Below are 15305 nucleotides of genomic sequence, written 5' to 3'. Positions count from 1 at the left end.
CAAGAGCGAAACTACATCTCTTAAACAAAAAAGAATTCAACCAAATCAGTTTTGTAAAATGCCCTTTTATGCTTAAATACCCACAGGGATCTGCCCCGCCACTTCATGTTACCCGGGATTATATGACCCTGCCTAAAGGACTGGCACTGAAGAATACACTATGTTTAGTTACCCTCTCTCAGGTGAGTCAGGTCTCTAAAACATGTTTTTATGTCATTGCTGGATGGCATAATTTCAGTTAATGATAGCAACCATTTGTAAGGTTGCTGTCATGCCAGGCACTGTTCTAAGCAGGTTACACATATTCATTCAGTTTTCCTAACAGACCTATGAGGGAAGTACTATTATATGCCATTTTACAGATAAGGAAATTGAAGGCTAGAGTGATTAAGGAACTGGCTCAAGGTCACAGAACTGGCCAGATTTCAAACTGAACATTTTCATTGAGAGGCCATCACACGTGATCTATAGGACTTCCAACGAATGTAAATTAGCAATTTACATCTTCACATAGAACAGTACCTGGTGCATATAAACCTTTCAGAACACTGAGAGTTGAGCAAGCAGATTTTCTGTCATCGAGAAGCTTGCCCTACCTAGATTTCTCTAGTATTGACTTTATTCCTAGACCCACTCCCCAGTGGTGCCTGTGTACCTATATGTGTGTGTGTGTGTGTGTGTAGAACAGCTTGATTATAGGTCAGTAAAGACTCACGTTTTAGCCAGCTAGGAAAGTTTCTATCAACAATTTTTGACAGCTACATTTGTCTTTGGTTGACTCAGGAGACAAATCCAAGTTAATATTACGTAACTGACAAAATATTTTTTAGAATTACTCAGAATTTTATCATGCATGTGTGCCTTAATTCGATCAACAAATACTACTGTTCCCCTAAAATGTATCAGGTACTGGGATAAAGAAGTGAGCAAAACGCAATCCTTTCCTTCATGGAGCTTGTGGATTAGTGAGAGGAAATGACGTGTGATTAAGTGTTGCAGAGTGAAGTATAAGGATGCCTTTGGGAAGGTAGGCAGTTAAGCAGCAGAGCACATAACCCAGTCTGTGGTAGGGTAGGTGGGGCAGAGAAAGCTTTCTGGAAGAAAAAATTACATTGAGAATGAGTAAGAGTAACTAACAGAAGAGGCATAGATGAACAAGCAGAGGAAAGGATGTAAGAGGATGTTTCACAATGAGGTGAGGTGTGAGGGACTCAAAAGTAAGTATGGCTGGATTTACCCTCACAGAGAACAAAGCCTATAGTTCGTGATCATTTGAGATAGTAATGTAGATACCAATAGAGTTGAAACTGAAAAGGGAGGAAGGAGGAAGGCTTCTAGATCCCTGAGGAGTAATGACACAGTCATTAACTACGATTCTGTGGAAGAGCAAGACGGCAGGATGGGGCCCTCAAAAAAAACCTTTTTCAGTGTTTCTGGAATAATAGTGCATGATCATCATCCAGAGATGAGCTACACAGCCTGTAACAGCACCACGTCACCCATTCATCACTTGACAACTTCAGCTGCATACATATATGAGGAAGAAAATAACAAGATGAAGATGATCCTTAAGACTATTTTGACTGCTAGAATGTAGAACTATTGTCAATATAGCTGGAGAAACGGCTGGAGAGTGGCACTGTTTCGACCAGCACTGTTCTAGGAAAGACTCGAAAGAGTCCCAAGGGAGTCTTGCATAAGTCCCAAATCTGTATCCACTAAAATTCCATACCTCAATCAGAGCCCAGTGGACCCATCCTTTTGTAAACATACAAGACTGTTGGCAGATGCTGTTTCCCTTACCCTCTGAAAGGTGCTGCATATCATCCAGAGGGTCACCAGCTAAATCTTCATGGTCATCTTTATGGTCCAGCCCAGGTATCTCTGCATCACTACTGCAGCAGGGTTAAGGTGGAAGAGAGCGGCAAGAGCAGCCATCAGGATTCCTATTCCAGCCTCAGTAATTCTCTCCCTGTCCCCCTCTCACAGATGCACACCTGCATACCTAGACCCCATACCCACTCTACTCAACAGAGGTTTAGTTTACAGTCTTTGAAATAGTAATCTTTCAAAAATGGGTTTTCAAATTAGTGGAATTTTCTCACTTCTCTTAGGGGAACCCCACCAATGAAAAATCCTCCCCATCATCACAGATTGAAATTTTATATTCTCTTCTAATCAAAGTAGCTTTATAATCAGTAGCTTGGTCACCTTCTTTCTGTTTCAGTCTAACAGAAAATTGGTGACTTCAGTGGTTTTCTGGGTCAGTGATGGAAACTGACTGTAATAACTTCAGTTGGGAATGGTGACAGCTCAGGGAAACTCCTGCCTATCTAAGCCCAGACTCTGAATTTAAGATCAGAAAATAGTTTCAGGCCAGGCGTGGGGCCTCCATCTGTAATCCTAGCACTTTGGGAGGCCGAGGCGGGTGGACCACCTGAGGTCAGGAGTTCAAGACCAGCCTGGCCAACATAGTGAAACCCCATCTCTACTAAAAATACAAAAATCAGCTAGGTATGGTGGCATGTGCCTATAACCCCAGCTACTCAGGAAGCTGAGGCAGGAGAATTGCTTGAACCTGGGAGGCGGAGGTTGCAATGAGCAGAGACTGCACCACTGTACTCCAGCCTGGGTGACAGAGTACAACTCCATCTCAAACAAAAACAAAAACAAAAAAACACTAAATAGTTTCACATTTGCACTGAACAAGAGGGGAAAATGTTGTACCTTTCTCTTGGGTCTAAAGTAATGCATTAAAAACTTTGGAAATTTCAAGTTTGGAGCACAGAAAAGTATGCAAATTCTTCGGCAGCATTGCTTGAGGGCTTATGTTAACACTTAAAATTCTGACATGGATGAACTTGTCAATCAAAAAGAATCAATGTAAGAATCTACATTAGAATATTTTAAAAATAAAATCACATAAATAATAAACTCGAAGGGATTACATTTGGGGATAAATATTTTAAATGATATGAATTGAAAATAATTAAAATATATAGGCAAAGAAAGAAAAGAAAATAAAATGGTACATTACCAAAGGGGGGGAAAAAAAAAAAAACTAAATACAAGGCAGTATGGAGGAACTGAAGAAGAAAAAGCACATAAGACATACAGAAAACAGCTAAATGGCAGAAGTCCTTCCTTATCAGTAATTATTTTAAATGTAAATGTTGTAAAGTCTCCAATTAATGGGCAGAGATGGGCAGGATGGATTTAAAAAATGATTTGTCAATATGCTATCTATAAGAGACTCACTTTAAAAACACAGACACTGTATTTTTACTTTGAAGAGGCTGAAAATAAAAGAATGGGAAAAATATTCCATACAAACAGTAACCAAAAGTGATACGGGGCAGCCATATTTTTGTCAGATAAAATAGACTAAAGTATCAAAAAAAAGTTACAGGAGACAAAGGACATTATATATTGCTAAAAGGGTCAATCCATCAAGGATAGGTAACAATTATAAACACATATGCACCCAGTAACAGGGCCCCCAGATATATGAAGCATGCACTCACAGAACTGAAAGGAGAAATATGACAATCCCGCATTAACAGTTGGACATGTCAATACTCCCACTTCAATAATGTACAAGAGTCAGATCAGTAAAGACAGAGAAACCGAACACTATAAACCAATTAGACCCAAGAGACACATACCAAACACTCTACCCAACAACATTTTTCATAGAATGAGACATACTTTCTCAAATATACATGAAGCATTCTCCAGAACAGAGCATATGTTAGGCCACAAAACAAGTCTTAATAAATTTTTAAAACCTGAAATCATACATACTATCTTCTCTAACCATAATGGAATGAAATTAGAGATCAGTAACAGAAATAAAAGGGTAAGAGACTACTATGAAAAGTTTATGCCAGCAAACTGGATCTAACAGATTAAATGGACAAATTCCTAGAAACAAACTACCAAAACTGACAAGAAGTAAAAAATCTGAATAGAATTATATATAACAAGGAGACTGTATCATTAATCAAAACCTCTGAAAAAAGAAAAGCCAGGACCAGGTCACCTCACTGCTGAATTCTACCAAACATTTAAGGAAGAGTTAACACCCATCCTCAAACTATTCCAAAAAACTGAAGAGGAGAAAACACTTCCTAACTCTTTCTATTAAGCCAGCATTACCCTGATACCAAATCCAGACAAAAACACTATAAGAAAAGAATAACTACAGGCCAAATACCTTACGAATACAGGCAAAAATACTCAAAAAATATTAGCAAACTGAATTCAGCAGCGTATTAGAATTACATACCATAATCAAGTGGGATCTATCCAAGGAATACAAGAGTGGTTTAACATATGAAAATCAATGTAATATACATCAATAGAATATAGAAAACAAATAATCTTAATTGATGGAGAAAGAGCATTTGAAGAAAACCCAATATTCTCAAGATAAAAATACTCAATCAACTAGGAATAGAAAGGAACTTCCTTAACATATTAAAGACCATACATAGAAAGACACAGTTAATAGCGTACTCGGTGGTGAAAGACTGAAAGCTTTGGCCCTAAGATCAAAAGAAGACAAGGACATACTCCTTCATCACTTCAACATAGTACTGGAAGTCCTAGACAGAGCGATTAGGCAAGAGAAAGAAATAAACAGCATCCAAATTATAAAGGAGGAAGTAAAACTATCATTCCTTGCAGGTAACAAGATCTTATGTGTAGAAAACCCTAAAGACTCCACAGAAAGCCTGTTAACGCTAATAATCAAATTTAGCAAAGCTGCATACAAAAGCAACACACTAAAATTACTTGTATTTCTATATACTACCAATGAAAAATATCCAAAAAGAAATTAAGAAAACAACTCCATCTACAATAACATCTATAAGAATAAGAAGATTATGAATAAATTTAAGGCAAAAGACTTGTATACGGAAAACTACAAAATGTTGCTGAAATTAAAGATGACCTAACTAAATGCAAAGACATCTTGTGTTCATAGATTGGAAGATTTAATATTATTACAATTATAATACTACCCAAAGTGATCTATAGATTCTAATTTAATGCAATCCCTATCATAATCCCAATGGTGTTTTGTTGTTGTTGCAGAAATAGAAAATTCCATCTTAAAATTCATATGGAATTTCAAGAGACTCTGAATTGCTACAACAATCTTGAAAGAGAACAAAGTTGGAAGACTCACATTTTCTGATTTAAAACGTTCTAAAGACAGTAATCAAAATGTTGTGCTACAAACCCTTATGGACAGACATATAGACAAATGGAACAGAACTGACAGCCCAGAAACAAACCTCACATCTACGGTCAACTGATTTCTGAGAAGGGCACCAAGACCATTCAATGGGGAAAGGACAGTCTTTTCAACAAATGGTGCTGGAAAAAAAAAAATTTATATTCACATACAAAAGAATAAAGTCAGACCCTTACTTTATATCACATATAAAATTTAAATGGATCAAGGCTCTAAATGTGACAGCTAAAATATAAACTCTTAAAGGAAATTATAAGAGCAAAATTTATGACCTCTGAAACATGACAATACTTTCTTAAATATGACACAAAAGTACAGGCAACAAAAAAAGAGAGAAAATGGATGTCATTAAATTAAAAACTTTTGGCTGGGCATGGTGGCTCACACCTGTAATCCCAGCACTTTGGGAGGCTCAAGTGGGCAAATCACAAGGTCAGGAGTTCGAAACCAGCCTGGCCAACACGGTGAAATCCCGTCTCTACTAAAAATGCAAAAATTAGCCAGGCATGGAGCACATGCCTATAATCCCAGCTACTTGGGAGGCTGAGACAGGAGAATCGCTTGAACCCAGGAGGCAGAGGTTGCAGTGAGCCGAGACTGCACCACTGCACACCAGTGTGGGCAACAGAGCAAGTGGGCAACAGAGCAAGGCTCCGTCTCAAAAATAAATAAATAAACATAAAATAAAAAATAATAACTTTTGTGCAACGAAAGGACACCAAAGAAAGTGAAAGAGAACCCAAAAAACAGGAGAAAATAACTACAAATCAAATACCTCATAAAGATGTAATAGTCAAAACAAAGAACTCTTACAACTCAGTGACAAAAAGACAAGCAACCCTATTTTTAAAATGGACAAAGTACTTGAATAAACCTTTGGATAAAGGTTTATCCGAAGCAAATATACAAATGGCCAAAAAAGTATGAAAAGATGTTCCACATCACTAATCATTAGGTAAATGCAAATAAAAACTACAATGAAATACCACTTCAACCTATTAGAATGACTGTAATAAAAAAAGAGGGAAAAAAGAATTGGCAAGGATGAGGAGAAACTGGAACCCTCATGTATTACTACTGCAAATATCAAATAGTACAGCCACTGTGGAAAACATTTTGGCAGTTCCTCAAACAGTCAAACACAGAATTATCATATGACCCAGCAATTCCACTCCTAGGTGTATATACTCCCCAAATAATTAAAAACAAGGACTCAAACAGGTGCTTATACCCCAATGTTCACACAGCATTATTCACAAAAGCCAAAAGATGGGATATCCTCGTGTCCATCAACAGATAAATTGATAAACAAAATATGTATAATCATAATAGAACATTATTCAGTCATGATAAGAAGTTCTGATACATGCTAAACATGGATGAACTGTGAACATTATGCTGAATGAAATAAGCCAGACACAAAAGGACAAATACGGTATGACTCCACTTATTTGAAATACCCAGAATGGGCAAATTCAGAGAGACAGAAAGTAGATTAGCAGTTACCAGGGGCTGGGGCAGGGTAAAATGGTTCACAGTTTCTGTTTGGAGTGATGAAAAATTTAAGAAGTAGATAGTGGTAACTGTTATATAACTTTCTGGCTATAATTATGCCACTGAGCTGTACACATACAAATAATTACAATGCCAAATTTTATGAGAGAGAGATATATGTATCAACACAATTTTTAAAAGATAAAAACAACCCACATAAATTGTCCCGAGTCCAAAAGATAGATTATTATATGTTAACAGCCTTTCAAATGAAAGTTGATAAAGCCTCAGACAGAATGCAGCCACTGTATACACCTAAAGTGACACATCCAATGTGTGTTCACAGTACCACTTGGAAAGAAAACATAAAAGGCATCTTCTCTTACCTTTAAGAACCTTATCAGTTTAAGAGGAATCATAGGTATTCAAAGTTCCCAGTTTCGGAGTTTCAATTCCCTTCACTGCAATGTTTTCAGGATCTGAATGGTGCTCAAGTATCAAAAATAAAACAAAAAAACAAACACTTGTTTGCTTGCCAAATTCCTTAATACAATGAAGAAATACCCCTAGGAATTCCTAGGAAGAAACATTTTATGTAACAAATGGATATATATTTTCACCTTTTATATGCAAGAATTAAGCCTATGAAAACTATATGTCAAATTTGCAACAAATCAAATATACATTCTATGAAATGACAAATTTGAAACTTTATAATTGAGAGTGCTATAAAAAAAAAACAGCAGAAATTACTAAGCAAATGATTGGCACAAACAGAAAGCAGTAACACCTCTAGCACAGTGAGACTTCACTATCTTAAGAATGACCCATAAAAGGAAAGGACCCCACTTGGCACAGCTTTCATCCCCAAGAAAGAACTGCGACTCAATAAAACCACATTCTAACAACATGGAGATTTTGTTATTATAAATTTCAAAACAAAATGAAGGAATTTCCACATATTTATAACCTTCAAAGTACAATATTAATACATGTCTGTCAGTTAGAAAGAACAGCAGTTTGTTAGGCTACAAGGTTTAACATAAAACCAATTTACAAATGTGAAAAGCAGTAGTGGTCCAATATTCACCATTACACATGAATCTGTTTCTTCCAGAAAATTTTTTTTAAAAATTAAAATTTCAGTATCATGAAATATTAAAATAACACCCCAAACATGCCACAATCACTATTCACAAATAAAGTTAAAATGAAATATACAAAAATCCACTTAATACTGTTAAATAACAACAATAAACTACAAGATTTCCTGAACAGAAATGGTAGGACCCCTGAATGTTTTTACAGTGAATTTCAGGAAAAGAAATTAAGTTATGACTATTTTCATGATATATAAGGCAAAAATTTACACGACCATTTCAAAATATACCAATTAAGATTTATAGTAAGATGCACTAAACAAATAGTCCTTAAAAGTGAACACAAATGCTTAAAATACTGTTACCAACACCAAAGTGTGTTTATGATGTTCAAAGAGATGCATAATTAAAACTAATATTTAGTATCTCTGGTAAACAGATAATACCGACAATAATTTCAAGCAATCCTTTAAGTTCTCATTTCTCGTTTGTAATTTATCATGGCTCATTTCAAAGACATATTACAGCTTTCAGCTGATTCCAAGTGAATGTTATTGAAACACATAGCCCCCAAATGAAAGAAACTGTTCCCCAATGAAGTATCATCCTTTCTAATAAAATAAATGTATTTAAAACAAACAAAACAAGACTTCGTGTTTGAATGGACTTCTACAGTTAACTTTTAACTAAATTTAAAACACAATGTAAAAGATGTAAGCATATTAGTATACAAATATCCAGTAATATGCAGTAGACGTTTCTAATGTGAGGAACAGGTAAAAAATAAATAATTTTGGAGCCTTAATTTGTTGGTGTCTAATGTGAGATCCTCAAAGTGTCAGGGATTCACTTGCTTGAATCAACTTCTGCATCACATGCTTATCTAAACATAATGTGCTTGTCAATCTCTTAGCTACTCTAGTTGCCAATGTTCATTAAGAAATTATATAGTATAAAATTAAAGTGTTCAAGATGGCTCACTTATTTTACTATTAAGCAAAGCTAAATTTACATTCCAGGAAACACTGCAGTTTAATTTTAAAAACAAACAAAAAATGCAGCAGTAAAATAATTCGTGAGGAGAAACAGATGCATTCACATATAATAAAGCCACTGCAACTTCTTCAGGCATTCAATTGTTGTGTTAAATAAACAGACAGTAGTTATTTAGCAGCAATGATTCCGCAATAAATAATGCACTGTGTTTCTCAGTCCTGCACAAAAATTGCAGCTACAGTTACATCAATAGCTGTAACCTACTGGCTCTAATGGCAGAGAAGACCTTAAAACCGACTGTACAAAAAATTGTCACACTGTGACAACAAATATAAAAACAATCTGTAGGTCTGAAATAAAAAGACTCCACTGTGAAGAGGACAGTGTAGACAAACGGAGATTCCAAGTCCACCAAAAGAAAGAATTGCCTTCAGATCTGAGTCCTTGATTGGTAAGAAAGGCTGGGGGCTGGGCTTGAAACCATGTTATCAGACTTAAAAGAGCATGCTCTGTCTTCTGTTCTTCCCATGTCCTAAAATATAAAGTCATTTTATGAGGCAGTTCAAGGTTCAGTTTTATCCCACACACAGTTATTTGGTGACTAGGAAGCTAATGTTCCCACCAGCAAAAGCTAATATTCCATGGTAAGAGTGATCAGCACTGTCTTAAATGACCCTTCTGTTGATGGGGTCAGTCTACAGCTTCTATGCTTCGAAGTGATGAACCTGATGACTAGGGAAGCATAAGATGTGTCTTCTGCCTCAGGTACCAGGGATGGCGTGTGCAGTGATCAAGCCAGGTCACTTGTAAAAGGTCTTTGTGCCATCTGCAGCTTTCAGGATCCCTGACTTGACTGAGTCAGATTTTTCTCTGAAGATTTACTGAGCTGCCCACATCATACAGAAAAGTGAGTACGTGCAATGCTAAACATAAACAGTTGTGGAATGCACTGTACATTGGTTTTTACATCAATAATTTTACTGATCAATTTATAAACCAAAAGCTTGGTTCCACGCAAAAATTCATGATCGACACGTGAAATGGTTTATGACAAACACACCTGTCTCTGGATAAGAAGAATTTCGAAAACCCGGGTCCTTTTGCAACTGAATCTCTTTCAAACTGAATATTGATATACCTAAAATGCATAGACAAAAATTATTAGGTGAAGGTCTAACATTAAAACAAACACAACCCAACTATCAACACATGTTTATAAAGCATATACTGATTCAATATGAAACCATTTTACAAGGTGACAGCCCTGCTGAAATTTTTCCTTTTTGTCCCAATGTGCTGAGGAGAAAACTAAATGAATGAAGTAATCCACCTTTAGAACCTTTCTTCTCCCAACTCTGTGTTAGAGCATGCTGTGAGCAGTGTTTCTCTGAGGAGAATATACACTGTCTGTTCCAGGACTTTCTGGGGTTGGGAGACCCAGTCAAAATATATTATTATACTAGGTGTTAATTCTGTCTCCCTACAATGACATGAAGGTATCAGGCCCTCAAGCTATCTTCAGAATTTTAGTGAAAAACAAGGAAAAGGTTTGTCTAACCGTAACTGCCTACCTCAAAGTGAAACTTGGTATTAATAATGAAATACAAATATCTTTTTCTTTTTGAGACGGAGTCTCACTCTGTCGCCTAGGCTAGAGTGCAGTGGCATGATCTCGGCTCACTGCAACCTCCGTCTCCCAGGTTCAAGCAGTTCTCTTGCCTCAGTCTCCTGAGTAGCTAGGATTACAGGCACATGCCACCATGCCCGGCTAATTTTTGTATTTTTAGTAGAGACAGGGTTTCATTCACCATGTTGGTCAGCCTGCTCTTGAACTCCTGACCTCATGATCCGCCCGCCTCAGCCTCCCAAAGTGCTGGGATTACAGGCATGAGCCACTGCGCCCGGTGAAATACAAATATCTTTAAATGAACACTTGTAATTTATCTCTTTCATTTCCAATCTCTGTCAAAGAGGTATTCTTTCATTTAAATACACCCAGTAAAGTTGAAGTGAAAAGTATTAAGGATTTTTTTATTCCAATTAGCTTTGTCACTGACGGCTACACAAGCTTCGATGAATCAATATTGTCTAATACATGAGAATGGGAAATTAATGAAAGCTTTTGGCAGCTTAGTTCCCAAACATTCTTCCAATTCTCCACTCACCTTACTCTATTTTAAAGTAAAATACTGTGGTAATCTAAAAATAGAATGTTACGAGTAAAATCAATGTTACTCAGGCACGGGAAATCTGCTATTTCAGTGACTCTGACAATACGCTCACTGCTGTCATGGGGATAGTAAAATCAGAGTGACCACAATAAAGGAAAATCATCTTTGTATCTCAAGAAAAACTGTATTTTCACAAGAAAACAATTTAATGTTTCGGTTATGCTTCATTAGTTTTTGTTTGAAATTCACTTTTAACAACTCTAAATCGAAGCCAGAGTGGGCCGAGGAACAATGCCTGTCATCAGATGACATGTTCCAACTAAAGTCCAATAAGATTAATGATCTTTGCCTAAGTACTACTGGTTTCCTACATTGGTTTCCTGACAATGTGCTCAATGTTACAAGAAATAACTAAATCATAGGGAAATAAGACACATACCTCCCTTCAAGAAAATCTAATCTAACTACAGAAAAGACTAAAATCTTAGGCTTAAAAATCAATAGCCATCTCCCCAATCACCCCAGTCTCTAACCCTGGACAAATAAAAATAAAGCGGGAAAAACACTTTAGGATTTCTCTTACTTTCTGGTAAAGCATGTATTCTTGGTCCCAGACTTCGAAAGTACACATGTTTCATCGCCTCTTCTGCTGAAACCCTTTTCTTAGATTCATACTGTGAAAAGCAAAGAACTGCTTCATTAGCTTTTCTCTAATTACTATANCGATGACTATTTTCAATCAACAATTTGGAATACTCCAGTTATACTCTAATTTGAGTCACTGCTGAGACTGCGTAATATCATCTCAGTTCCACATTTCTAAGATATGGCTAGATCTTAAATAAGAATTTACATTCCTTATACTTTCTGAAGCAAAGAAAAATTAAAATATTTGACCTGTGTAGTTACTTCTCTTCATGAACACCAAAGGACTGGTGGACACATACCTAGTATTTTTATGGCAGCCATTCTTAATTACCTATCCAATACTCATTTCCCTTTTTTCTTTGATGATACAACCTAGGTTTCTTCAAGGTGTCCATTAGCTCTGATAGATGAATCATGAATCATAACTCTTCTAAATTTAGGCTAATTATGACAATCCTGCTCCCCAATTCCCAGTCTTTCCTACAATTAATGTTCTGGTCAATGAGACTTGGAAGGAAACCTTGTAGGGGTTTCTGTAAAGCTTTTGCTTCCAAGTTCCAAGAGGACTAATGTGGCTGGTAATAAAGGGACTTATCGTCCCCTCTTGTTCCTGCTTTGGAGGGAACTGTGAATGGTATCTGGAGGCAGAGCATCCTACAAAGGCTGTAGGTATAAGGAAAAGAGAACGTAAGAGAGCATCAATCGCAGAGAATGTGGCCTTGACACGGCTGATCAATGCCGATAACCAACTACCTCAGACTGTTGTAAGTGACAAGAGACCCAGACACATTAGGAGAAAACATATTATTTTTATTTTTTACTTACACATGTGCCTTAAGCATAGATAATTTTATTTGTCATTAACAATACTGAGGAAGTACTACTGATCCCATTCTACAGATGAGGAAGCTGAGGCTTAACTACCTATTTAACAATTACTATAAGATCTGACTTACCTGAAGAAATTTTGTTATCAACTCAATTCCTTCAGAGTCTAACCTAGAAACAACAAAGAACAAGTAAAAATTTATTCTCTCTTAGCTGATAAAACTTTTCAGGTAAAACTATTTTCCAAGTGTTTTAATCTGCTAAATTTAAATGCCCTAAAATAGTCACTCTTGTTGCCTTCAAATAGGCTCAAATCTGTTTTAGTCTTAAAAGACTGGCCTTGCTATTTGTTTAAGGATAAGTCATAAATAACTTGGCTTCAATTTGAATTTTCAATATCCAAGAACAAATTAAAGAATTTAAAAAATCACCATGCTGTCTCAAAACAATGTAACTTACAGTATTAAGAAAGCTTAAATACTGTATCACTTTTCACAGTCTTTCACTAAAGGCAAGTTTATAAGAGCATCATTTTCCTATTACGTAGGTGAAAACACAGAGATAAGTGACCTCAAAATGTATCACCGTTGTTCAAGACAAACACAGAAACGAGCTATTCAGGAACAAATTTTTAGAGTTGTCCGCTGCATGAGGTACTAGAAGGTATTGAGTTCAATTTAAATATGTTACAATAACTTCATAAACCTTCATCAGTAAGGGATATAAAACTAATGACATAATAAAGATGAAATTAGTATAACTAGGAGTAGTAGGGTTAAAGGATTATCTTTTTTTTTTTTTTGAGATGGAGTTTCGCTCTTGTTGCCTAGGCTGGAATGCAAAGGTGCAATCTTGGCTCACTGCAACCTCTGCCTCCTGGGTTCAAGCGATTCTCCTGCCTCAGCCTCCCCAGCAGCTAGGATTACAGGCATGCACCACCACACCGGGCTAATTTTTTGTATTTTCAGTAGAGACGCGGTTCTCCATGTTGGTCAGGCTGGTCTCAAACTCCCAACCTCAGCTGATCAGCCTGCCTTGGCCCCCCTCAAAGTGCTGGGATCACAGGTGTGAGCCACCGAGCCCGGCCTGGGATTATCTTGATCAGAAATAACAGGTTCTATCTTACACTGCCTTTCACTGGTAAAAGTACAATAATGAGTAAAGAAACATTTTCTTCCAAGTGCTCTCAAGTGGGTCCTGTGGATGCTGCAGTCTAGACATTCTATGTAGTTTGCCATTCTAGCACATATCCAGAGTTCCCTGGGCAGAGACAAACTAGGTACTACAGTCATGGAGACTCTGCTTCAAAGAAAAGCTTCAACCTTCTACATGGAACATTACCAAAAGCAAGCAATAATTAAAGGACAAAAATAGAATTTATGCTACTTGGGAGAGACGTGCAAAAAAAAGCCCAGCACATATTATTCTTCTTCCTAAGAAAATCCAGTTAGAATGGTATTAGTTGCTATAGTAACAATAAGAGTACCAACTCACATAAATACTTTAAAAATATTTTTGGTGTCATAACCATTTTGCTCTTCCTTCCCTAGCTTGAAAATAAAAGGAAGCAAAACAAGTATGTTATGTTGTGAGCAATGTGAATGGCTTTGGGTTAAAACAAATGATGTCCTTATTTGGTATGTTAGTGACTTTCAAATTTTGGGGGGGTTGGGGGGTTGGGGAGATGGAAAATGCAGCCAGTATTCTATGTTATCTCCTAAAAATGTAATGCAATCTACAAGCAAAAATGTTCTGACTCAAATTTTATTGGGAGCCTTGGATTGATCTTGGGGTAGGTCTAAGAAGAAACTTAAATGAATGGCTGACATTTAGATGTTACATTTTGCTAAGGAATAGGACAGACTTTATATTCTTCAAATATGAATTACATCATTAACACTCGTCAAAATACTGATAGGTTACCTTGTGTTATAGAATCAAGATTTCACTTACATAATCTTTCTTAGGTTTTTGTTAAGTAAATACAGAATAATTCTGTAGAAAGCAAAACAGGAATTTCATCATAATCTTTGTGGTACGGAATAAGGCATTAATCAATGTCTTCTTTCTGGGAAAAGGAACTATCTACATAAACTCTAGAATTCTAATACGTATACAGTTCCAAATTAAATAAGATCCTAAAATATGTAAGGATTATGTGTATTATGTATTTTTTCCTGAATCCTTACTGTGGCTAATCCTTCAAAAGACTGAAAAGAATCATGTGAGTTTCCCCTTTCACATAAGAAAAATAAAATACCTGGGTGCATGGTTAATTAGAGGCTGTGGTTTATATTTTGGAAAGTTGTAGTTCTTGAACTCCTCGTTTGAAGAAATACCTGGCCAAGTTTCCTGAGATGGAGTTCCTGAATTAAAAAAAATAAAATAAATATATTATAAAATTTATATATAAAACTATATATGCACATATATAACAAAGTGTCTTAGAGAACAATTTACATTCACCAGATGACAACTATTTCAGCTGCAATTGAAATAATAGAAATAAATGTACATGGACTTTTTGTTTGGACTTCACAATGATACTGTAAAACAGATGCCTGGCCCTTTTTCTATTCAGTTGATACCACCAAAGTTAGCAATTTTCCTTAATAATACGCTGATATCCAACTTTCCATACTAATTATATTCTGTTTTTCCACTGAATCTTTATTACAAAGATAAAATTTAGCAGATGAAGTTACCTAGAAGGATCTATCTTCATAGCGTTCATTCTAATTCTTCTAAGTAACAGCTATTTATGTTAGTATCAAATTTTAAAATATGTATTTCAGAGATACAATC

The 15305-nt window shown here is 36.1% G+C and overlaps 1 protein-coding gene across 1 annotated transcript in view; it reads right to left on the bottom strand.

Annotated features, from left to right (window-relative positions):
* Positions 1-7659: 7659 nt before the first annotated feature.
* CDK17 (cyclin dependent kinase 17) overlaps positions 7660-15305 on the bottom strand; it is a 53436-nt gene continuing 45790 nt past the window's right edge. Inside the window, exons 12-16 of the mRNA XM_017861751.1 lie at positions 14761-14866; positions 12629-12671; positions 11608-11698; positions 9914-9991; positions 7660-9385 (exon numbers count right to left, since the gene is read on the bottom strand). Coding sequence (XP_017717240.1) covers positions 9348-9385; positions 9914-9991; positions 11608-11698; positions 12629-12671; positions 14761-14866 — 356 coding nt within the window. The 3' untranslated portion in view covers positions 7660-9347. The remainder of the gene's footprint in view (positions 9386-9913; positions 9992-11607; positions 11699-12628; positions 12672-14760; positions 14867-15305) is intronic.

Source organism: Rhinopithecus bieti, unplaced genomic scaffold (genome assembly GCF_001698545.2).
Source record: "Rhinopithecus bieti isolate Rb0 unplaced genomic scaffold, ASM169854v2 scaffold_61298, whole genome shotgun sequence".
In the NCBI taxonomy this organism is placed as follows: Eukaryota; Metazoa; Chordata; class Mammalia; order Primates; family Cercopithecidae; genus Rhinopithecus; species Rhinopithecus bieti.
The sequence above is the reverse complement of the archived record's forward strand: the minus strand, read 5'-3'. Positions and strand labels throughout refer to the sequence as shown.